The sequence below is a fragment of the Lethenteron reissneri genome, chromosome 42, assembly GCF_015708825.2.
Source record: "Lethenteron reissneri isolate LAM-NWPU_2019-01 chromosome 42, ASM1570882v1, whole genome shotgun sequence".
NCBI lineage: Eukaryota > Metazoa > Chordata > Hyperoartia > Petromyzontiformes > Petromyzontidae > Lethenteron > Lethenteron reissneri.
In genome coordinates this window covers 8,778,868-8,804,044 of record NC_083820.1, presented here as the reverse complement: position 1 = coordinate 8,804,044, position 25,177 = coordinate 8,778,868, and the positions used below count along the sequence as shown (strand labels likewise).

Genomic DNA, 25,177 nt, shown 5'->3' with positions numbered 1-25,177 from the left:
CCGTACCAAACGATACGCGAGATTTCACGGGACGCCCCTGTGGTGCGGTGGATGGCAATATGCTATACCGGGTGTTCTGCTGCAAATGTCGACTCAATTTGGTGTTTTTGTTGTTGTTGTTTTTCAATCAGGAAGGGGGCAGCCGAGCAATGCTAGCGTCTAACAAAGGCACAGTCCTGCAGCAGCAGCTAGTAGCTAGCGAACTAGCGAGCTCTCGTTGCGTTCCAGGGTTGTGAACGTCCGGTAACGCGCGAAGTCGTTTAAATTACCGGGGGAGCGAGCGGTGCCACCGGGCAGGCCTGACGAAAAGACTGGAAATGTGAAGGTAATTAATAATGATGATGAAAATTTAATGGTACAACGCTTGCGTACAAACCACAGGCAGGTGCTGGTGTTCAAGACTGCAGGCTCCGTTTTTTTTTGTTAAACTGTCGTGTACAAATACCACCGCCGGCGGTAACCTCCCGCGGATGTTAGCCAAGGAGAAATACTCGCGGTGAAATGAATATCGTTTGCAAGTTAAAAAAGTCACGGCGTTTGAGGAGAAAAAAAACAACACATTTTCTTAAAAATTGTGAAACTTCGAGAAAACTAAATTTGCCCAACGACCCTCTGCAAGACGCGATGCCGACAGATAAAGAGACACGATAAAGTGACACGAGCCAAAGGGCAGTTTTAGTGCGACCTCCATCCTCCTCCACGGCGGACATTCCACTGCTGATGTCGGATGTGCACGCGGAGTGGATGGTATTTCTTCTTTTTGGAAAGGCCACTTCAAAAAAAGTGGCCTAGGCAGCATCTACAGACACTGCTATCGCCCCAGACAGTATTGCACCATCACTCAACTATAAAAACACTATTTTTTTTTTGCCTTTAGTTAATTTCTTGTTGCAACTAAAGTAAGAATATAAAATATTGCCATCAAGCCCATTTTCACACATCATTTACACCACGATCCTATAAATATATTCCGTTATACTTCGTCGCTGCGTCAGCGTTTTAGTTTTTTTTTTACTTTTCCAGCTGGATATAAAGACGGCGATCTTTTTGAAATCACGCTGAAGGAGGACGAAAAAAGTCATCGCGCGATCGATCGGTCGTCGTGATGTTTCGAACGCAAAACGGACACCAGCCAAAGGAAGCATCCTCCACCCTGCTTATAAATTGGCCTCTTGTGGCCAGGTGTGACCGAGGGACCAGATAACAGAACATTTCGCCGTAAGTCCGGCAGGCTACAATTTGTAATACGATGCTAAATATCGTAAAGGAACACGACTCTTAAGTATGGGTGTCGCTATGGTGAGATCGTAACTCACTTTGTCCTTAAGAGATGTTGCTGTCGGGCATTACGTCATTAGGCCCACGACACCACAGGGCGATCTGCTGCCAGGATGACATCAACGGGCAACCATTCAACAAAGCCATCGTGACGCCATCAATGGCTCGCACTGCAGCCGTTACGTGGCTCAGGTAAGCATGACGATGTCCAGTAGTCTTGATGATGCTAATGACGAAACGAATTAATTATTAACCCTGTCATTACTTATTTAGTGTTGATAATTGTTACCGGCGACGATCGACTCACGGGTGGTCCTGACAACTCGTAAGTTGTCGATAAAACTCTGAGCGATTGGTTATTTTTAAACGGCGCAGACGTTGCTTTTAGAAGCGACGCATAATCCTGGGCACGGCTTTGCAGGTGAGGGCCGTGTCGCGAGCGTTTCTTCCCTCGAGCTTTCTCCACGCACTACTGCTGGCTTCTTCAACCGTTCCCCCTTCAATAACCGAGGAGGTCCCACAAGCTTGCAAGCTGAGCCGCGCACTGCTCAGGGCATCTTCAACTCGCCTGAAGATGCTCCCCCCCCCCTCCCCCCCAGTAGTGCGTTGGCGAAAGCTTGAAAAAAAAACTAAATACTCAACACACGGCCTCACCTGCAAGAGACAGGGCCTGCTTCAACTTCGACCGGGGGGGGGGGGGCTCAGTAGAGCGGCTGTGTGGAGGGGCCACACCATAACAGTGATGCACCGCGCAGGGGAGTGAACTTGGGGGGCCAAAGTGGCATTTGGTGGCGCAGAGCCCCACCAAATGCCACTCATCTTGTACCGGAACCCTGGGGAACACCACATTTTTATTCTTTAAAGGTCCTCGCAATTACTATTTTTTTGTCCTCCTTTAGATCATTTCAAATACACCCGTGCGTTTGAAAATGTCCTTCATTCGCAACGATCTGTAACGTTTAAGCAGGAATTGAGCTCCATTCCATTCCACGCTGCCGATCAATCCTCTCAGACTCGACTCGTGCTCTCCGTAAATGCAGATTGCACAAACTCACGTCGGCCGAACGAACTCAGCTATTGCACGAAGCCTACCTGGGGCCTGGTCTCCCCTTCGACAAAAAACGGGCGGCCCCGAACCACGCTCAACACGGCACGTCGGCGACTGATGGCCGGTGGCGGCGTGGGGTGGGTGAGAGAGGGGGGGTGGAGGGGGGCAGTGGGGGGCCGGTGGTGGCCGCGGAGGCCACGGAGAACTTTGACGGGCTGGGCAACCCCCCCCCCCCTTCCTCCGCTCGTCCACCCAACACCACGCACGCGCGCGGCCCGGGTTAACCGCGGAGGGGGCCGTCGTGGGGCGGAATGGAGCGCGACGTCCACTCGAGACGCTCAAGACGTGCAGGCGAAGTAGTCCTTGAGCGGGGCGAAGAGGTGGCGGATGACGGGCACGCTCCACGAGCGGCCGAGCAGCCGCTGGCGCGAGATGCGGCTCATGTTGGACACGTCCGTGTAGTGCACGGGGAAGCCGAAGATCCTGCACGCGCGAGCGGGCGCCACCGCCGGTCAAACGGTTCAGTCTTCAAATGGTCGGAAATTCAATAATCGTAATAATATTAATATATTATTAATACGATTGAAACAAGCTATTGTGTTCTTTGGGTAATGTCACGTAGATAGAAAATAAAAAAAATAAAGTGAACAAAAATAAAAAAAATTTAAATAAAAAACACAAATGTAGACTGTAGCCTGGTTCTTAATCGGGGAGCACATGAACGAATCTTTGTTGAATAGCCAGTGGGCTTGCAAAGTACCATCGTCTTAGAGAAATCTATTTCGTGTGAGCCAGCCGGATTAAAATAATGATCAGCCACGGCAGAAGTATTGGTCCGAGCGTGTTTCAAATCTGCCTAAATCACACACAACCGAACCTGCGTAAAGCGAGGGAAACCTGTAATTACGAGAACACGTCCCCGGAGACATTCAACGCTGTGCCAGCCTCTGCATGCGGTTGGAACCACTGGACGAACCAACATTGACCCAACGTTCCACGTTTACTCGGATGACAAGAGCGCTGTGGCCAGGGTTAACGTCTCCGTTAGGATACGCCCTGGATGAACAAAAACGACGACTTGGTACGGCTCCGTCTGGCGACGGCATCAACGCCCGAGGTGGACAGAGGGTCCCGGTGCAGGCTAGCACCGGGCGCCCCTGCGTCTTGCCAAGACTCTCACCTCTCCATCTCGGTGCTCCACAGGATGTCCTCCCGACCGTTCATCATCACCGGGAAGTGCTGGTCCTTGCCCTGCTTGATGGAGTTGGAGCGTGTGGTGATGGTCCGGATCTTGCTGAACTGAGGACGGCAACGGGCGGACAGGGGAGAGGATCGAGACGGAGTCCTCGCCGCCTCGTTGTCCACGCCGTCGTTACCCAGCATGCACGCACAACAACGCGTGCCTGTGAATGGCAGGTGCCCAAGTGCTTGGATTCCCCACCCTCATGAAAAATGATGTGCCTTGCTCTCTCCGTGTCCCTCTTTCTCTGTTGTCTTTCTCTCCATCTGCCTCTCTCTCTCTTTATCTATGTCTCTATCTATGTGTGTAAGTCTCTCTGTATGTATCTGTGTCTGTCTGTATGTATCTGCGTGTCTCTGTAGCTACATATCTCTGTATATAGAACTTCTTTCACACCGTACATAGCCAACCGTGCTAATCGGAGGTGTTTCTACGTCTCTCTGTATGTGCATATCTCTCAGGGGGTTGTGGCCGTACCCTGGCCGTGCGGCCGTGCTCCAGGCAGTCCTGCAGCTCCAGCTTGTCCACCGCAGTGACCGCCAGGGGTCTACGTGACGCACGCACGCAGTCAGGCACGCAGTCAGGCACGCAGGCCACCGGCACACACCATACGAATTGCACACCCCGCACACATGCACCAACAACAACAACCGGCCGCCTTTCGTTCATAAGTCATGGAGACATCACTAAGGTGCTTCGTGCCAAGCTATACACAAAAATACGCTTTACTCCTAACCCTAGTGGCTTTTGAGATTAATGTGTTTGCATGAGGAGCTTTTGTTTAAGCAGGCAAATGCTGAACCGGTTTCGACTTTCTGAGTTTCAACAGCTGAGTCAGGCTTGTTAAACACTCTGGTCTCAAAAGCCAACTGCCAAATGGGCAAAATCATATTTTCTGATTATGCTTTGAGAAACAGAATTCATTTCAGCTTTTGCATATATTTACCCACAATGCACCACAACAACGCGTGCTCCGGCAGACGCTGGCAAAGGGGTGGCCTTTTACAACTTGCCTGTTCATGCCCGGAAGATTCCCCCAGAAGTAGCGGGCGCGATGGGCGGCTGAGATATCTTTGGCATCGATCATAACTGGGTTGCACTGCAGCAGAATGAGAACAACACCGGAAGCAACCACAGTCGTCACCGTCTGCATCCACCCTGCACGTAATGACGACGTACAGTCACCTTTCTGTCATTCCACCGCTGGATGTGGGCGTCCCCGCGCATCTCCGCGGGTTGCGCGGCTAATTTGATCATACTTCACCACGCTGGGTCAGGGCTGGTCGGGCGATACGCGGGTAGCATAGATGCTGGCGAGATGTTAACTACCTCGCCTGGTATGCAGGAGGTCGTGGGTTCGATCCCGACCCTGACGACGTTATATTTGGAGCTGGCATTTTTCTCTCTCCCCGTGGTCGCGTGGATTTTTCTCCGGGTCCTCCGGTTTTTCCCTCCACATTTAGAAGCATGCTTTTAGAGTGTTTGGCTGCTGTAAATGTCCACGTGATAAGCCACTTCATCGAGCTATCAATTGTGGCCAGGTCAGTGGCCCTTACCTTGTGAAATAAAATAGTTTTAGTAAACCATAGTACAGTACAAACCCCTGTTTTGTTCTGTGGCTCAACCCCGCGATTTGTTCATAGGCTTGGGGTCATTAGGGTTAGGCCCTAGCTCTCAATGACGATTGCTCCACACATATATACAGGGACCTCCTTCGCCCATTATGTTCCAGCAGGGACACTCCAGTCTCCCGCCCCCCCCCCCCCCCCCGCCTCCGCACGCACCTCGAGGAAGCGGGAGATGTCGCGCTTGTCGTTGTTGCCCATGGCGGCGACGTTCTCGAAGAGCCAGAAGAAGATCCGCTCCTCACCCTCGCGTGGCTTCGCCTCGTTCATCAGCCGGTAGTACTCGAAGAAGAGTCGCCCCGTGCCCTCTGCGCCGGCCACGCCGACACACGCAAAAGCCTTTAACAGACTATCTGGGGCAAGCGCCGTTAGCGAGCGCCTATGAAGGCCGACACGGCACACGGAGCCAAGATCACGCCCGGCCAGTCGTCTTAGTCTCCCTCGTGATGATGTTGGCACGCCGCACCAGGTACTAATTTGAGGCTGAGTCGACCTAGGGGAGACTGGTTCAGATAATCGTCACTGTTGTCGGCTGTGAGCGGGAATCGAATTCGGGTCACCGGGTTGGGTAGTGCAGCGCACCAACCGTTACACTACTGCTCAAAAGACAAAGGTCTCCAATATTAACAGACTGTTGGGGAGAATGCCGTTAGCGAACATCTTTGAAGGCTGGCATGGCACACAAGAGGGTGGGTGGCCAAGTTCATTCATTTGTCTCCCTAGTGGCGATGTTTTTCACACACTGCACCGTACCGGGTGCCTTGAGACATTAGTGAAAGGCGCCTTACGAATAAATGTCAATTATTATTATTAATTCTCCATTTTAAGCCAAGTTGACCTAGGGGAGACCCAGGACTGGTTCAAATATATTCGTCACCGACGTTGACTGGGAGCAGGAATCGAACTTGGGACGCCGGGTTGGTAGCGCAGCGCACTAAACGCTACGCTACTGTTCCGCACACACACGCAACACACACAAGACACTCCTTGTCCCGTTACATCTGCCGTGGCTATTCCACGTGGTGCTGCCGAGGGTGTCTCACCGTAGAGGACCCTTGCGCGCGGGGTTGACAATGGAGAGGTCGCTGCAAGGGCTGCCGCCGATCACCAAGTCGAACGGGCCCCACTTCTGCAGCTGCGGACGCGAGCACACGGTGAGCGAGCACACACCGAGAACCCGCGGTGAGCGAGCACACACCGAGAACCCGCGGTGGAATGAGTGTGGTGGTGTGGGGGGCGCGGTGGTGGAATGTATGCGGGCGGTACGGTGATGCAATAGGCGTTTGCGTGGCGGTGGCGGCGGGGTCGGTGCGGGTGGCGTGGTGGCGGTGTGTCGCCGCACGTTGCTGTAGGTGAGGTTGCGGATGTCCCCGATGTAGGTGATGTCTCCGGCGTGCCGCACGGTTCCCACGTTGATGGAGTCCTGGCAAACCTCGGAGGCGACGTAGCGCTCCACGCGGATCCCCAGTTCCTTAAGCACCAGCAGCCCTGCCACACGCACCCGCGTGTAAGACGCAGGCGAAGATGCCCCTCCCTTGTAGCCCTTACTAGAATGTTGGGGAAAGTGCTGTTAGCGAGCGCCCACGAAGGTCGGCACGGCACACGAGAGGGTATGCGGCCGCCTCTGTCTCCCCAGTGCTGAGGTTGACACACCGCACCAGCCACTTATTTAGGGCCAAGTAGACCTAGGGGAGACCCAAGATTGGTTCAAATATCCGCCACTGTTGTCGTTCGCGAGCATAAATCGAACTCGTGTCACCGAGTTCGTAGCGCAGTGCGGTAAATACCACCTCGTACACTACAAGCAGTGCACAGACGTCACACGTCTCAACTGTAAATCCACCAAGCCGGTGCCAACATTGTCACAAGGCGACAATATAACTCGAGGCCTTAACTGCGTCGTACCTGTGGCAATCCCATCAAAGAGGGACAGCACTTTGATCGGCCTGCGGTGGTCTGGCGTGATTGGTGGGTACAGCTTCGGGGGCTCCTGGGAGACGCGGGGAGGGAAGGAACGGGGGAGGAGTGGGGAGGAGAATGAAGAAGAGTGGAGAAGAACAGAGCAGGAGAGAGGTGATGGGAGGAGGCACAGAACGGCATGGCTGTCCCCTCACACCCACCCCAGCCCCTGCACACAAGCGCTCCGCTCACTCCTGCCGATGCGGTGCCCAGCACACGGCGACAAGGTCCCACCGCACACATGTGGGATTGGTGCCACCCGCTCGCGGTCAACGCAAGGGGTCAGCGGCACCGCACGGAGCTCAAAGGGGGCACGGGGTTACACGGATATCTGAGCAAGCGCAGAGATTCGTTGATGTCGACCAATCCGTGGGTCCGTCGGTCCCATCGTGCCTGCGGCGGGATGGGGGTCCCGCAATGCGGTTCGCGTTCGTTGCCGATACTGCTCCCAGCCGGGACGGTTAGAAGCACGCGACGACGGAAAACGGCGTCCGTGCATCTCGAGGATGCCCGCGGCGGCGCGCTTGTTCACGGGCGGTGACGCGGCCTTGCGGGGTGGCGCGTTTTTGGCCGCTCATTGTAGAGGTCCGCGGTTCGGGCCACACGGCCGCCCTGGTAAACGCCGTGCCGGCGTGACGGTCCAACTGTGCCCAACGTTGAAAACTGCTCTCGAATTACCCCGATGGGTAGAATCACGCCGCCAAAACTCCTGTGGGCTATACCCGTCCGTGAAACGCAGCACCCCCGCCGTCGTGATCAGCCCCCCCCCCCACCCCGAGCTACCTACGAGAGTGGCGTCCGAGCGACCAAAACGCTCGCGGACAAATCCGTCGTTCAAAACTCCGGGTGCGCTCCTCACAAACTCCTGGCTGTGGGTGTTGGAGAAGAGGTGCTGGAGGCGAGCGGGCCAGTCGGGCCGCGGGTTGAGGAGGCCGCAGGTGGCCAGCGAGGGCCGGCACATGAAGCAGCGCCACGGCTCCTCCTCGATGGCCGTCTTGGCCGTGCCGGAGCCGACAAGCAGATCCACGCACTCCACGCAGAAGCACCTGCAACCCGGCAACGATCTGTTAGCGAGCAGCACCTATGAAGGCCGGCACGGCACACGAGGGGATGGGTGGCCAACGCCACGCCCGGCCGCCCTTTGTCTCCCCGGTGGTGATGTTTACACACCATGCCGGGTTCTCATTTGAGGCCGAGTCGACCTAGGGGAGGCCCAAGACCAGTTCAGATAATCGTCACCGGTGTTGGTGGCCGTGAGCAGGAATCGAACTCGGGTCGCCGGGTTCGTAGCGCAGCATGCTAACCGCTACACCACCGCTCCCCCCAGCACCACACACACACGTACACACACGTACGCACACGTACACACACACACACATCCACGCACGTGACGCACAGCGCCACTGTCAACGCAACCAGCGCTGCAGCTGCTACTGCTGCTGCTCCTATTGAAGGCAACACTGAAATTAGAATTGTTTTTGGGGGGGGCCCGGGTGGGGCGATGCAATGGGAGTGTGAGTGGGCACGCCGTAACGAAGTGCGCAAGAACAACGGGATAGATGGGGTTGGGATTAGGGATCGTGTGTGGGGCTCGGGTTAGGCTGAAGGATAGGTTTAAGAACATGGTTGGGGTTAGGGTCTGGGTTGGAGATAGGGTTAGGCATAGCGTCGGGGTTAGGGTTGGGGTTAGGGTAAGCATGGGATTAAGATAGGAATAGACTTGGGCTTGGGGAGAGGATTAGGTTGGGATGTGGAATAGGTTTGGGCTTAGGGAGACAGGATAACTGAAAAGGCTCGGGTTGAGGATTGGGTTACTGATTTGATGCGTGCCTGGTGCGATGTGTGAACATCGCCACTGGGGACACACAGGTGGCCAAGCGTGGTGCTGGCCACCCACCCCTCTGTATGCCATGACGCCTTTCATAGATGCTTGCTAATAGCGCTTGCCCCAACAGACTGTTAAGGCGACACGTGTGTATGTTGAACTTCTTTCGTGCCGTACATAGCAAACCGTGCTAATCGGAGGTGCAGGGGAAGGACAACAAACTCAATACAAAAATCACAAGTTTTAAATCTAGATTTAAAAGTGCATAGCTCCAGTGGCTTCCTAATATCGGAACGGAAGAGCGTCTGAAAGCGAGCGATGCAGTGATCGTGTGCGCTCACTCGACGAGGGATCGTTGTGTAAGTGAGTGTGCTAGTGTGTGTACGAGTGAGCGAGTGAGTGTGTGAGTGTGAGCGAGTGAGTGAATTTGAGCGAGCGTCTGAGCGAGCGTATGAGGAAGCGAGTGTGAGTGAGTGTGCGAGTGAGTGAGCGAGCGAGTGAATGAGCATGTGAGCGAGTGTGTGAGCAAGTGTTCGAGCGAGCGAGTGAGTGAGCGAGCGAGTGACCGAGCGCGTGTGCGAGTGAGTGAGCGAGCGAGTGAGCATGTGAGCGAGTGTGTGCGTGAGCGAGTGTGCGTCACACACCGGAAGCAGTTGATGTTCCCGCACATCAACACCTCTCGACCGCCACAGCAGATGGAGCAGTAGGACTGGTACCCATCATCGTCATACTGGTACGCACACTCCATGAAGGTGATCTGAGCGGGCACCCACACAGACAGTGTCACACCACACACCCCACACAGCCAGCGTCACATCACACAGCCACCGACACAGCACAATGCTCAGTACAACATTTTACATGGACTTTGGTGGTGACGGGCATTGGGTGAGCTATGGTGAGGAGTGATAATGTGTGGTGAGGTGTACCGCCGAGGAATTGTCAGGGGTACTGGCGAGGAACGGTGAGGTGCGCAGGTGAGAAGTGACGCCGGGAACTGGCGAGGAATGGTGAGGTGCACTGGCAAGGTGCCGTCTCTTCACCTGACAGCTCTGGCAGATCCCTCCCTCGAACAGCGGGTGCTGGGCACAGATACGAGGGCTGCCGCACGACAGGCAGATCTCTGCGAGGGGGACACGGGGCGCACGACGATGAATCATTAAACACGTCGCCTCGTCGCCCGCGTTCGGTTTCTGCCGCGTCGTCCACGCTCGGCCGGCCGGCCGGCCGGCTCCCGGACCCAACGCCGGCATCGGAGGACAAATTAAAAGTTCGAGCGATTTCAAACGAACCGTGTCGGTCCTCTGCAATCGTCGCTGCCACCTCTTTGGTGTCTCCAAGTGTTAAACGTCTTTTCCGAACTTACTACTCCACTGTTTCAGTATAATTCAGTGGGTTTTTTTCTTACAAGAAAAATACCATGTAGCCAGCTACCCAGCTAGTTTTGGTGGCAACGGCAACGGCCCCGCAGCCACTCACAATGGAGTTATCGTCGGGAGCCCAGCCAGCAGCCAGCCAGGACACTCGAGGCATGGATTAATTTTAACAGTAGTAAATCATTTAAAATCTATTTATAAGGCACACATTTTCACGAAATTACAAGGAGACAAAATCCAGCCGCAACTCGGGAGCGTCGAGCCAGGCTCAGGCTTCCTCATAGGCCCGATGCAGCAGACAGCCTTCAAACGCCTCTTAAAAGCGGCCGGTGGATTTGACACGGCAGCGTATTGAGTGTTTTTACTACTGGACACCTGCGAGAAACTGTGACATCTGTGAAAATCGAGCTACGCAGCTCATCGTATTCCTTCAGTCTCAATGAAGATGAAAGATTCCTGAAACTCTCTAGGCTGCACCCTGCCTGGCCACCGCACTTCGCAAGCTATGCTGCCCCTAAAGTCGTTGGCTAGGAGGCAGTGCCGGATTATCCTAGTGTAATAATACTCTTGGAGACGACTTGTGGAATCTGTCCTTTTATTTATTCCAGTTCACAAGTACTCCCCGCTGCTGGCAGGCAACGGGAAGTGGGCAGATAGACCACAAGAGACGCACCGCCACGTGGCACTCGGAGCCCCGCTCGCGCGTGGCCCCTCTCTTCCTTCGTTCTTCGTCTGACCACGTGTCGTTCATCTCTCCCCTTATTGAATGCCCGGGTCACGTGGTACGCTCCAGCCAATCCTTGGTAGCCTGCGCCGAATCTTCTAGATTCCCCATCAACTCCCGGGACCACGCCCCTGACTTGTCTTCCCATTGGCTGAGGCCAAAACCAGCAGAACCAATCACCCTAGCTGGCACCCCTCGATCATGCCAAGGCCATGCTCCCAGGCTCTCCCCCCATTGGCTGTAAAGCAGGACCGGCAGAGCTGATCACCACGTGAGCCGGACATAGGCTCTTATTACACTAGTAGCAAAAGTAGCTACATATGTAGCTACGGGCCCCGCACTTTCAAGGGCCCCGCGCTAAATGCTTTCAAGCTATCAGTTTCGGTTCAGTGATTCTGCACTTGCTCTATTACTATAGTACTATACTGCCTTCAACTTTTATGAACGACTGGGTGTTTAAGGTTAGCGATTTGTCGTATTATCTGGCTGTATAGCAAATGAAAAAATACAATTACTTTACTATGCAAGTAAAACATTTGTGTTGTAATATTTACGTGTTTTTTTTTTTTTAGGGCCCCTTCATAACATATGCTACAGGCCCCGCACTAGCTTAATGCGGCACTGCTGGGAGGTTGTGGGGGGCTCTGTGTGGCCCATTGTGACGGGGGGGGGGCTCATTCTCACCCTCAATAGTCCGGATGTCCTCCTGCACCTCCTGTATGATCTGTTCTGTAGACACAGGGAACAAGCAGCAGACTCAGCCGCTACAGAGTATACAGTCAGTCGCAGAGGTCTCTGTGAACCCTCATGCGGTGAGTGTACACAAATTGTATTAGTACAATAGTCACCCCATCATCTAAATGAGTTTAACATTTTTGTAAATTAACACTGTAATTGTATTGTGATCGGGCTAAAATAAGCTTTCCGAGCCGGCTTGCCCTCCAGGGAATTTATGAATTAACACTGCGTTACGTTCGTGCAATATTTTTAATTTCTCAAGCGGCACAGCAGTTGCTTTTGCTCCGATTTCTATTCCCATCATTTCTGTAATTAATTTGTTTTGCTTTTCTTACTTTGGTGCTCCAGGGCACTCGGGCAAACGAGACTCTATCCTGGCCCCGCGCCAGCTTCAGATTTGCGAGGCCAGCGTAGCACGGTTTGAGTTTGGTTCTGGCTCGGCTCAGCAAACGGCCAGTGGAAAAAGCACCCGTACCGGGAGGACGTGGAGCTGGCTCAGCTCGGGACAGGGGGGGCAGGGTGGGGCGGGGCAGGGCGGGGTGCAGGGCAGGGGGCGGTCAGGTTGGGCAGGGCGGGGGGTGGCGGGGGGCAGAGTGGGGCGGTGGGGGGGGGGTAGTGTGGGGGGGTAGGGTGGGGGCGAGGGGAGCGGGGCGGGGCAGGGCCCCCCTCACCTCGAGGCAGCAGGGCGAACGACTCGATGGCGGCGCACAGCTTCTGGCGCTTGGCGGAGCGACGCTTCTCTTCAGCGAAGAGGTGGATCTCCTGCAGCTTGCGCTTGCTCGACTCCAGCTCCTCTGCGGGGATGGCGCGAGAAAGGATTTTGACCCCCGTAGAATTCTGATCCCGGGGTCAGAACGCTATAGGTTATTTAAACACTACCCTTCCACCCCTGCCAGCCACTCAGCCCACCACTGTGGCCTGTTGAATTCTGAGCCTGGCCGTTATTCTGACCCTGGAAGCGGAGCAAAATGTGCGCCGTTAACCCTCCTCCGCCCGACGCGGGCAATTAACAAAGTTGCCACGTGAACAGACGTGCTGATTTATTACTGCTCAATCCACAAATACGAAGGAGACATCGCAGCGATGCACTACTCCGCTCCTGCTGACGCGGCTGTCTGCCTCGACCACCTGAATGTGAAACTGTATCTACATGAGCCACACGAAAGGAGGAGGAGGAGGATGAAGACTGCTTCAGAAGCAATGCCGGTGTCTTGGAGAGTCAGAGAGAACATTTACCAATTGGCCGTGACGTAACATTGACCGCGGAAACCTACGAGCGAAATTTCCTCTCGTAGTACTTGTCTAAACAAGTCGAGCTGATTTCCCGCTCCAACGAGCATTGAGACAGCGCCCACAATCCTGGTCACAGCTCTGAGCCAGCGGTGGATGTTCCACATTCCTCTGACGGGGGCGAGTATTTCCATACGACAACTACAATCGACGCGCGCTTGCAGGTGCGCTTCTGCGGCCGTCTGGAACGCTCTTCCTTCCGATATTAGGAAGCCACTGAGAGCTATGCACTTTTAAATCTAAATTGAAAACTAATTTCTTTCGAACTGCTTTTTTGTATTTAGTTTCTTGTCCTTCCCCCACGTCTCCAATTTGCACGGCTGGCTATGTACAGTGCGAAATAAGTTCTACGTACAGACATATTCTGACCCCGGGTGGGAATGTCTCCGCGGGAGGAGTCATGTTTCTGTAATAGAATCGTGTACCCCAGAGTCCAAATAACAAAGCAATCTGCCCTCGGGGGTATACCCCACGATCTCACACCATACGGTCGCACATCTCACTCGGCAGGGTAATGAACGAGTGAATTCACTCCGCGATACTGGGCACGTGAATTAATCAACAAACGCCTAACCAGAGAGGCCGGTGTAGCACGGTTTCGTTCCGGGTCGCCTCGGTAAAGAGCCAACGGAAAACCGACCGTACCGTGCCGCGAGGGCACCACGCTCGTGCCATCTCACCGGGCAGAGGGACGAGCCCCTTGGCTCCCTTGGGGGGGAAGTCGCTCATGGCCCAGTGCATCATGGGAGAGATGCGCTCCTCCAACGAGAGCCCGGGCTCCGTGTCGCTCTCCTCCGGCTGCGGGAACACCTTGTTGACACGCTGGCTCGCCACCTGAGCGCGTGGGGGGGGGGGGGTGGAATTCATCTCAAGTTAATTTGGTTTTAATAACCGGGTGGTAACTCGGGAGACGAGGATCGTATCATTTGCAAGGGTGACCCGGGCCGCCGAAATGACACAGACCAAAGTTACTGGCGCGAATAGGAGAGTGAAATTCATGGGCACGTTAGTAGCGGTATGAGAGTGCTAAGGAGGCAAATCAAGGGTGGCACAGTCGGGTTTTTTACAATCGGGTTTAATTGTCTTTTAATATTAAACCCGATCATCTGAGATTGGGAGAAATCCGGTTTAATTGGTTCTAATTGCAGAACCGCACTCGCCAACTTCTCAACGATGGGCTTCATCCATTCCAAGCTAAGGAACTCACTGTCACCCACGATTGTGGAGAAGCTCGTGTTCATCAAGACCAGGGGTCGCCAATCCTACGGCTCCGGAGCCGCATGCGGCTCTTTACATGCTGCTTCTTGACGATGAGTACAGTATGTACTCAGATGCATTGCGGCTCTTGAAATACTGAATTTTGTACCGAATTTGGAAAGAAATGGCTCTTCTTGTTATTTTGGTTGCCGACCCCTGATCAAGACCAACCTGCCCGCCGCATTCTACGACTACCCTGTGCCCCACGGCCCCGAGTACGATAGCCGCACCGACGAGGAAGCATCTTAAGCCTTGTGGATCAGAGTTTCGTATTCATTAAACCAGGTTTTAATTCCCGCTGGAAAAATCGGGTTTTTTCCACCCATGAGGCAAATTGACCACCCGCACGGTGAGCGAGTGACTCCAGCGAATCTGTGCGTGAAGTTCACGGATGCAGTAAGCACGGGAGTAGCGATAGGATAGCGAGCGAGCGAGCTCCCGCGAGTGTGTCCAGCCATCGTGGGGAGGTCACCTGCAGGGCCTGGTAAATGGCCTTCCTGTAGACCAGCTTCTTGGCATAGGTCTGCTGGTTGAAGTTCTCCTTGAAGTGGCTGAATGGCATGAGCTTGTCCACGGCCACCTGCGTGGAGGGGACGGAAGGAGAGGTGGGGGGGTGGGGTCAGCGGTGCCACCTTGCCAGTTCTCTTTTTTTGCTGAGCACAGGGCCCTAGAGGCCCCAAAGTGCCAAGCGGGCAGCAACAAACAGCACCGACGAAGGTACAAGAGGCAACAAGTTGTGTATACTGTGTGTATGTTGAACTTCGTTCGCACCGTACGTAGCCAACCGTGCTAATCGGAGGTGCGGGTGGTAGGACATTAAACGAAATACGAAAAGCAGTGAATGCGTTTCTTTGAATTGAGCAAGGTTGTCAGAGCTTGGGACGAACAGACGACGGGAGGAGGGAAAAGCGGACAGAGCGGCGTTGCGACCGGCAGCGTGGTGATTAAACACACCCGTTGCCTATTCACGTTTCAGCCAATTTATTTCAGGACTAACCGAGCCGCCCCAACACCCGCCGGCCACAGCCACCGCGCGACCTCACCAGCGAGAACTTGCAGTCCCCGAACCAGCAGACCCAGCGCGTGTCCTCGGCGGCGCAGCACTGGCCCGTGTCCTCCCAGGACACGAGGACGCCAGGCCACCACGAGAAGCCGCGGATCTTGCCCCACACGAGCTCGCCCACAGCGAAGCCGCGCTCCTGCGGCTGCTCGCACGCACGCGGGATAACAAAGACAAAACATCACCCCTGTACGGCCTTCAATAGACCGCTGGGGCTAAACGTGTACGCACGGGTAAGGGTATGCATGGGTATGAACGGGTACGCGTGGTGTGCGTGTCTGTCCCGGTGCCCAGGTTCCCGTGCCCAGCTCCACTTGCCTGCCTCCCCGTGCCCCCAACCCATGCCCCCCCCCCCCCCCCCCCCCGTGCCCGGCTCCCCATGCCCACCACACCGTGCCCAATCCCCTGTGCCCACCCCCCGTGTCCACCACCCCATGCCCGCCTCCCCACGCCCACCCACCGTGTCTGCCTCCTCATGTCTGCCTCCCTGTGCCCATTTCCCTGAGCCCGTGCCCGTGCCCCCCATGCCTGTGACCCCTGTGCCCGCCACCCTGGTGCCCACCGGCACCTGCTGTTCTCCAGGAGTTTTGGCCGCATCGCGCTCCGCATTCTCGGCATCTGGGGCGGCCGAGCCATCCGAATCCCTGAGCGGCTCCACGTCGGGACTGCCCCTTGGCGGGACCAGCACGTCGCTCACGTCCGAGATCACCTCCACCGCCGCGTCCTCCTCGTCCTCCGCGTCACCGTCGTCCGTGTCAGCCCCATCGTCGTCGTCATCGCCGTCGTCGTCGTCATCCGACAGCGCGACCGCCCGGGGCTTCGGCTTCAGAGAGGGCACCGATATTTTCCTGGCGCCGGCGGCGGTTTTGACGGCGGCCGGGAGGAGACACGTGGGCAGGCGAGGCCGATTGCCGTCGGGTTTTGCCAGCGGCAGCGTCGGCGGCGGCGAGAGCTCGGCCCTCGCCGCCTTGCCATCGCTGGGGGAGGGCGACAGCTTCTTGGACGGGACGAGCAACACGAGGTCGGGGGTCGGCGGTGCGGGTGCCTCGCCGGGCAGGGGGAACTCCAGCTTCGCCGCGATGGGCAGCAGGGGCGCCTCCGACGGCGGGAGGCACGGCGCCGGCGTCACGGGCGGCGGGGAGGAGGAGTCGCGCTTGAGCACCAGCAGCGGCGGAGCGAGCGGCGGGAGGAGCGGAGGAGGCGCAGGAGACGGCTTGCCAGCGCGCGTCGCCGTGCGCACGTGGGGCAGCTCCCCCTCGCGGAGATCGCAGGGAGGAACTGTCGGTGCGGAAGCACCGACAGACGCGCCGGCGCTACCAGCGGCGGCAGCAGGAGGAGCAGGAGGTGGAAAATCGATCTGCGCTCTCATCAGCAGCAGCTGGGAGGGCAGCGCCGACGAAGTGACGCGCGACCGTTCTCGCGGTCGCTCCGGACGACGGCACTCCGCGGGATCGGGCGGGCGCCCCGCGTCCTCCGGGAAGGCGTCTGAATCTGGCGGTGACGGCGGCTGCTTTGGCACGGGGTTTACTACCGTGACGTCGTCGTCGTCGTCGTCTTCGTCGTCGTCGGCGTCATTGTCGTCGTCGTCGGGAGGTGGTGGCGGAGTGCCGAGCGACGCCGACGGCGGCCTGGAGACGGAACGGCGAGGCCGGAACCGGACCCCCGAGGGCTCTGTGGCCATACGCTTCTGCCGCTTCTCCTGGGCGAGAAGGGACAACGCGGGGGAGGGCGGCGCACGCAGCTCAGGAAAGCGGGCCCGAGGCACGGCCTAGGAGACACACGGCAACCAGCAGCGGCGCTTGTATCACCCGGCAACAACATCGGTAGCATCGGCAGCAACGTCAGTTCAAACTCGGGCAGAACCGGCGGCAGTGCCATCGCTCCCGGCAGTGCCGGAGCATCGCTACGCGTGCGTCATTTCACACCCTGAACACTCTTGCAAATGAGATGTTCCACCTTGAGGGATTTTACACGTGAGATGCTTTGATAAGAAACAAATAATGAAAGCAGCACTAGCTACGTGTGTATGTTGAACTTCTTTTGCACCGTACATAGCCAACCGTGCTCATCGGAGGTGTGGGGGAAGGACAACAAACTAACACAAAAATTAATAAAAAAAAAGTTTTCAAAATTTGAAGGTGCATAGCTCTATTGGCTTCCTAACATCGGAAGGAAGAGCGTTCCAGACAGCCACAGAAGCACATCTGAAAGCGCGCGATCCGGTGACAGCTGCAAAAGCAGCATCATCATCAGCATCATCAAACGTGTGCGATGATTATCATAATCACAACCTGGCTCTTTGACTTGGGCCATAGTCGACCAATTATAAAGTAACAATGTGGTCCACCTTTCTTAAGGACCGCTGTACTCGTTCTCTGCAATATTGACGTCTTTGTCTCGTTGTTGCCGCTGTATGTCCAGCTTCGTATGTATGTTGAACTTATTTCGCACTGTACGCAGCCAACCGCGCACACGCGGCACCGCGGATCGCCCCGTGTGTGAAATATCCGGGCGACCGGCTGAACGGGACCGCCGTCGTCCGCGGAATGAATGGAATACACTTGACGAGGGAGATATGCTCACAGGACAGCGCGGTGTCCGACGTACCCGGACGAACGGAATTTTTGATCCGCATCGGGATGGCGCTGGTGGTGGTGCATCAAGTCCCGCGTGCGAGTGCGCGCGTCAGTACCGTGGCCGGGGAATGAGAATCGGCGGCTTCGGTAGGGGGGCATTTTGCCAGCCCCTGCGCCACCGCTCCCAACCACAATAAAGATCGCCCATGTAGCCTCGAACAGACTGTTTGGGGCGAGTGCTGTTCATGAGCACCGACTAAGGCGGGCACAGCACGCGAGGGAGGGGTGGGCGGCCAACACCACGCCCGGCCGTCTTTTTATCTCCCCAGTGCCCGATGTTTACACACCGCGCCAGGTACGCGTTTAACGGCCGAGTCGACCTAGGCGAGCGAGGAAGCCCAGTTCCCGGTATACGTTTGCACGCGTGCAGACGCACACACACACAAAATGCCACCCCCAACTCCACAACCCCAAGGGGAAACGATGGTGGCCGTGTGTTTGACCCCCGTGGCTCACATTCATGACCCCGGCATCCAACCATCCGCATTAGAAGGCATCACGAGCGCCCAAACACAGCATCCGCGTTTAATCGTGCGGAGATCTGTAAACACGGAGACAGAGAGCGAGTGAAGGACGTGGCGGCAGGGAGAGAAGAGGAGGAGGGGAATGGTAGAGGAGGAGGAGGAGAGAGAAGTGAGAAAGTGTGAAGCTAGGAGAGGAGTGAAAGATGGCAGAGGAGGGGAGAGGAGAAAAAGAGAGGAGGGGAGAGAGGAAGAGAGAGGAGAGAGGAAAGGATGAGAGAGAGGGAGAGTAGAGAGTAGGGGGGGGGGGCACATAAAGCAAAGCATTGAAAATAAATAACAAAAAAAACGAAAAGATGAACGAAGCAAAGTGCCGACTACACCGAGCATCTTCTTGTTTCCACTGATCGTAAAAGTAAAAACGAAAGGATGGGAGAGAGGAGAGAGGACGGGAGAGAGGAAGGGAGTATGGGAGAGGAGATCTCCAGGAATTGGCAGCCCTGGCGGCGTGTACAGTGCGACTTGGCGGAGCGAGCCGCCAGGAGCCGCACGCGGCCAAAACCCCGCGCCGGGCAACGGCTGAGCCCCCATCTACTGAGGCTCTCCGGAAAGCCAACCGGACACTGGCATTACCCCTCCCGCATTGACACCAACCAGCTAACCTAACCAACCAGCCAGTATTACTGACCCTACCCCTAACGCCTTTGCCACTGATCCTGTCCCCTACCCCGAGCTCCCCCCCTCACCCCCTCCGCCTTGGAAATCTGCCAGGCTGCCCCTCGTCAAGTTGGGTTCTCATTTCAGATTTCACGACGGCGCGATTTGGGGCACAGCCACGCCGCGTCTCGCCCACCCCACTCGCGAATGAGATGAATTATTTATTTAGGAGAGCCACACACTGAGCTGTAGGACTCTTTTTCCAGGAGGGTACTGCTGGACTGGGTTTTTTTTTATTCTAAGATGTTTTCAGCCAATGAATGCGCTCATTGTACACGTGGCAGGAAAACCGGAGCACGCGGAGAAAGCCCACGCCTCGTGCGAGGGGGGCAACATTCCATCCCCGAACAGATGGAGACAGATGGCGATTAGTCCACTTGCTGTTACCGCCTTCTCCTGGCGAGACAGGGTATAGCAACCTCCTCGACCCCCTCACCCCCCCGGGTAATGGAGTTTCAAAGAATTCGTGCGGTGAACCACCAACTCTCGCTTCCTCCACAGTGCGGGGGGGTGGGGGGGGGGGAGACCGGCGGCGTAGCTTGTCGAGTATGCAGGCGGTGCAACTGCCTCAGGGCTCATGGGCTGGAAGGGCGGTGGTCGGCGTGGCCACGACGGGAGGGGGGTACCATAGTACCCCAGCTCTCGCATAATGATCCGTGATGCAGTCATGTTTAGTCTGTTGATGGTCAGCAATGCGGCGATCGACTCATCTCGACGAGCTGTACACGATGCACCACCACGGTGCGTAGGAGCGTTCAGGGTTTCGGCACCGATGTCAGATTGATTGGTACCCCAGTCGCGGAGTGAAGTACACCCCTGGAAAAAATAGTGTCCCAGAAATAAAACATTTAATTGCCTCGGCCATTTTGTATTCTTTGGTACCCTGGACTACAACCAAATTGTAGGATGGTGGGGAGCGGCTCATTAAATCCGTTGCGACGAAGCGGCGCCACTGAACCTCATGGAGGCAGATTCATGGAGGAGAGAGAGGGAGGTCGAAAAAAATGTAAGAAATAAAGAGGCGAGAGAGAGCGAGAGGAGAGATACTCATGGAGGCTAGGCAGATAGCGAGGACAGAGAGAGAGAGAACCAGGGAGGAGATAGAGCCGACAGAGAAGAGAGGTAGCGAGCGCAGACAGAATGGCAACAGGAGGGAGCAGAGAGGCTCGGGGAGCAGACAGTTGAAGAGAGAGAGAGAGAGAGACTCGTGGAAGAGAGACAAATAGAGGTTATTGAGAGAGCGTCGGAGGCCGTCGGACTGCGAGAAGGGCTGCGTGCAGAACGAGAGAGAGCGAGAGAGAGAGAGAAGTGACCGAGAGAGTGAACGAGCGAGTGAGCGAGAGAATGACCGAGAGAGTGAGCGAGAGAGTGAGCGAGAGGTGGGGGTTTACATAAAGCTAAGTAAAAAAAAATTACGAAATGATGAACGAAGCAAAGTGCCGAATACACCGAGCATCTTCTTGTTTCCACTGATCGTAAAAAAAAGAGAGAGAGGGAGAGAGACTCGGAGAGAATCAGGATGAAGAAGACTTCGGGGAGGGGAGAGAGAAAGAGGCGCAGACAGGAGAGCGTGACAGCGTGAGAGCGTCGCTGGCAGCGGCTCCCGGCGGGCCAGGGCGAGATTCTGTGCCGAAGCAGCAGCAGCACGGGTACAGTAGCCGAGTCAGCTGCCCTCTGCTCACACCGCCCCACGGCAGACATCGCTGCGGGCACGGCCGCCTGCAACCCCCCCCCCCCCCTCGTTGACATCCTCATTTCTCGGGGGTTTTGCCACCTGTCCCAGTTTTCCATTGACTGCCCCATCTCTCTTCTCTCCTCTCTCTCTCTCGAGGGCAGCCGTCCTGGGGAATCCGTGTGCCTTCATCTCTTCGGGGGGTGGAGGGGGCATTAGAAATCCCGGTGTTTGTGTAGTGATAATAAAATATGCACCACTTAATTACGATGAATTTACGGTGCATTTACTTGCATCTCTCCACGGTATTGTGAGATATTCCTCTTCTTCCCATGATACGTCCCGGGGTTTTTGTTGTTGTTGTTTTGTTTAAATCGTAGTTCGGTCCCAGTAAACACGAAACGTCGGGGGGCCCAAACGTAGACCCCAACGTTGGCAAGTGTGATGGGGAGCTGGCATCCCCCGTACCCCCCCCCCCCCTCGACTCAACCAGCGGAGGGCACAGCGCGTGGTGGCGCTGTACTACGAACCCGACGAGAGACCCAGGTTCGATTCCCGCACACGGCCACCAACACCAGTGGCGATTATCAGAACCCGGTCCTGGGTCGTCTGAGCCATAAATGAATGCCTGGTGCAGTGTGTTTGTGTTAGCGTTCGCAGTGGGCAGACCGAGGCGGCCGGGCGTGGTGCTGGCCACCACACAAAATTGGCCTTCATAGGTGGTCGCGAACAGCACTTGCCCCAAGAGTCTACTAAGGCTATATGGGGGGCCTTTGTCTTTGCTAGTGTGCAGTGCTCTTCTCGCCAGCGACACAACTATCGCTCGTGTGTGTGCGAAACACAAACCGACCGACGCCTGCGATGTGTGTGTGTGTGCGTGTCGCGTGCGTGTGAGCGCGTCTGTGTGTGTGCGTGTCGCGTGCGTGTGAGCGCGTCGTCTGTGTGTGGGCGGGTGTAAAAGGAGATTCATTAGCGCTCTGCCCAGTGTGCTCCGATGGGGAAGAGTGCAAGGAGGATGGAGGGGGTGGGGAGGAGGCTGTTGTGGAATTCTCTTTACGTATATATGCCGCACGATGACGCCCGTGAGTGAGAGATTTACGAACAGCGAATATCCCCCTGGCCCCGGGAGAGACGAGAGAGAATGAGATGGAATTAAAACGAGAGGCAAGCAGAGAGAGTGAGAATGAGCGAATGCGAGAGCAACTGAAAGACAATGAGAGAGAATGAGTGGCTGACAGAGAGAGAGAGAGAATGAATGAATGAGAGGGTGGAGACAGCAAGCCTTCGCAATCACTCCCCATCAGAAGCTCAACTTTTTTCACAGCCGTGAGCAAAGCCTGCAGTAAAGTGTGAAGAGGAAATCTCAGCGCGGAGACGGCACAAGTCCGATTTGTTTTTTCCTGGTCAAGCCCTCCGTCTTGAATGCCAAATTGTATTGCAACTCATCTCACACCAACCCCAATCGCTTGCCATGGTCACTGTCATTTTGCTACCCATCAACGGCGAAAATGGACCCCCACCGCCGTGCCTGCCAGAGGACGGAGCTGCGATGATGGCCGGAGCCGAGCGGAGTGCCCTGCCGTCAGCGAGCACCGAAACGTCGTGCTTTTACCGCACCATTTATCAACGCGTTCGTCAAATAACGCTGCGTTGGCCTTCAAAATGAAATATTGTAAGAAAAATATTGATGAGAGAGGCGACCTTTCGGGCAATGGCTCTTCTTCATTGCGCCTAAACGGAGAGCGGTGCTGCGAAGAACGGCCATTGTCCGAAACGTCGCCTATTATAGGTTTTTTTTCTTTTCAAGGCCACGCGGTGTTATTAGCACGGTTGGCTACGTACAGTGCGAAAGAAGTTCAACGTACATACATACATTGACGAATGTATTGAGTTCATTTTTGTTGTTTGTGCACCACTGCCAACGTTGCTGTAAACGTGGAGCGTTGGGGCAAACGTTGGTCCAACGTTGGTCCAACCACATGCCAACCAAATAATCTGTTTACAAATGTCTGCTGCACTAAGAGGGCTTCACCACCACACAGAGGCTGTCACGATACCCATAATGCCCTGTTGCGTGGAGCCAGGGGATTATGCACGCTATTTCTCATCTCTGAGTTTTTCATCCTATTTTCTTTGCTCCATTAAGTGCATTGAAGTCGAATAAATAAATAATAATTTCCTTTTATGACGGAATGCGTAATAGTATAAATAATTCACGCACGGAGAGATCCACGTTTTGAATGACGCCGGGAGAGAGACAGAGCAACACGCAGATTAGAGACGATAGGCCAGTTGGAGACATCATATTGCCAAGAAAAGGTGGACTTGGGTGGGGCACGTCGCTGGAAAGGGACGATCGCTGGCGGTCGAGACTCACGATGGAGATGCGGCCAAAGGAGGGACCGTGCCTTGAGGACTATCGCTGTGGAAACGGAGTGATTCGAAATGGGCTCGTGTTACGGGTGCTGGGCGGGTCGTTGCATCGCGAGACCGAGAGGTAATGGTTGCCGCTTGGGGAATGCCTTCACGAGGCCATGGATAGGTCATGGTTGATGATGATGAACATAATTGGTAATAAATGCCTGCCAACATTGGGTTGCTTGGCCAGTCCCAATCACATGCGTTTGGCACGTGATAGGAAACCGGAGATCCTGGAGAAAAATCGTGCTTATGGCGTGGCAGCACGCCAAGCTCTACACGGACTGATTCAAGAATCCATTAGTCTATTGCCATCTACTGGTCACATCGTGTCCCATGGTCCCTTCCAACGAAACTTGGTTGGTTGACACACTCTGCCATTATTATAATGGAGGCCCAAGAGAGATGTCTGCTGAACATCTGTCAAACTACTGGACATCTGTGAAAAAGAGCTTCATAGCTCATCGGATCCCTCCAGTATAAATACATTTTCTTTTTCTGAGCGTGGAAAGTGTGCGACCTTCCACTCCTCATCGCTCCCACGTGAAGAGCCCTAACCAGGCCCGATTCAGGAAGTGGCGAAGCGCGGTTCCAAGGCCCCCAACACCGCGAGGCATCAGCCGTTCCCCCACGCAAAGGCGGTGACGCGACACAGGCAAGAGTGAGGAGGCCGGCCCCGACGGGTAATGCCATCAGGGCCGTGCGATAAAACCCGCCGAGTCATCCGTTACCATGGAGCCCATGGTCTTGGGAGAGAACGGGGCCTTAGTTTCACACAAAGGTGGATCCAGGCCCTCGCTTGTCCAGCCCAGTCTCTAGCCCAGTGTCTCTAGCCCACCTAGCCCGGTGTCTCTAGCTCAGTGCCTCTAGCCCACCTAGCCCAGTGCCTCTAGCCCAGTCTCCTAGCCCAGTGCCTCTAGCCCACCTAGCCCAGTGCCTCTAGCCCAGTCTCCTAGCCCAGTGTCTCTAGCCCACCTAGCCCATCGAGCCCAGTGTCTCTAGCCCACCTAGCCCAGTGTCTCTAGCCCAGTGCCTCTAGCCCACCTAGCCCAATGTCTCTAGCCCACCTAGCCCAGTGTCTCTAGCCCACCTAGCCCAGTGTCTCTAGCCCAGTGCCTCTAGCCCACCTAGCCCAGTGCCTCTAGCCCACCTAGCCCAGTGTCTCTAGCCCAGTGCCTCTAGCCCACCTAGCCCAATGCCTCTAGCCCACCTAGCCCAGTGTCTCTAGCCCAATGTCTCTAGCCCACCTAGCCCAGTGTCTCTAGCCCACCTAGCCCAGTGTCTCTAGCCCACCTAGCCCAGTGTCTCTAGCCCAATGTCTCTAGCCCACCTAGCCCAGTGCCTCTAACCCACCTAGCCCAGTGCCTCTAGCCCACCTAGCCCAGTGTCTCTAGCCCAGTGCCTCTAACCCACCTAGCCCAGTGCCTCTAGCCCACCTAGCCCAGTGTCTCTAGCCCACCTAGCCCACCTAGCCCAATGTCTCTAGCCCACCTAGCCCAGTGTCTCTAGCCCAGTGCCTCTAGCCCACCTAGCCCGCTGTCTGTGCCGCTATCCAGCGTGGTATTTGTGCCACGTCTCTAGGCCCATCGCAGCTGATCTGCGCTGTTCAAGGGGTCACGTAACCGCGGCACCAGATGCTCACGAGGCTTTGCCCAGATCTGTAACCAAACTGCCTGGACGAGTCCCAGCAGCAGAGGCAGACGCATCCGCTCCACACAGCCCCACACAGAAAGACAAAAAAATGTCCCCCGTAGAGGCTTCAACAAACTGTTGGGTGCCAAGGGCTGTTAGCGAGCACCAATGGAGGCCAGCGTGACATATTAAGGTGGCTGGAACCATACCCGGCATTTGCC

At 55.7% G+C, this 25,177-nt stretch overlaps 1 protein-coding gene across 5 annotated transcripts in view; it reads right to left on the bottom strand.

Annotated features, from left to right (window-relative positions):
* Positions 1-333: 333 nt before the first annotated feature.
* Positions 334-25,177, bottom strand: part of LOC133352853 (DNA (cytosine-5)-methyltransferase 3A-like) — a 33,377-nt gene continuing 8,533 nt past the window's right edge. The window contains exons 5-21 of one of the 5 annotated variants that reach the window (XM_061568816.1): positions 15,989-17,188; positions 15,404-15,565; positions 14,833-14,940; positions 13,784-13,937; positions 12,485-12,607; positions 11,760-11,804; positions 10,019-10,098; positions 9,620-9,732; positions 8,010-8,196; positions 7,097-7,181; positions 6,534-6,679; positions 6,245-6,326; positions 5,351-5,499; positions 4,580-4,665; positions 4,044-4,113; positions 3,507-3,625; positions 334-2,809 (exon numbers count right to left, since the gene is read on the bottom strand). In XM_061568816.1, the coding sequence (XP_061424800.1) occupies positions 2,665-2,809; positions 3,507-3,625; positions 4,044-4,113; positions 4,580-4,665; positions 5,351-5,499; positions 6,245-6,326; positions 6,534-6,679; positions 7,097-7,181; positions 8,010-8,196; positions 9,620-9,732; positions 10,019-10,098; positions 11,760-11,804; positions 12,485-12,607; positions 13,784-13,937; positions 14,833-14,940; positions 15,404-15,565; positions 15,989-17,188 (3,054 nt within the window). In that variant the 3' untranslated portion in view covers positions 334-2,664. Of the gene's footprint in view, positions 2,810-3,506; positions 3,626-4,043; positions 4,114-4,579; positions 4,666-5,350; positions 5,500-5,687; positions 6,327-6,533; positions 6,680-7,096; positions 7,182-8,009; positions 8,197-9,619; positions 9,733-10,018; positions 10,099-11,759; positions 11,805-12,484; positions 12,608-13,783; positions 13,938-14,832; positions 14,941-15,403; positions 15,566-15,988; positions 17,189-25,177 lie in introns of those variants that run through there. The other 4 variants (XM_061568813.1, XM_061568812.1, XM_061568814.1 and 1 more) reach the window with 4 other exon arrangements.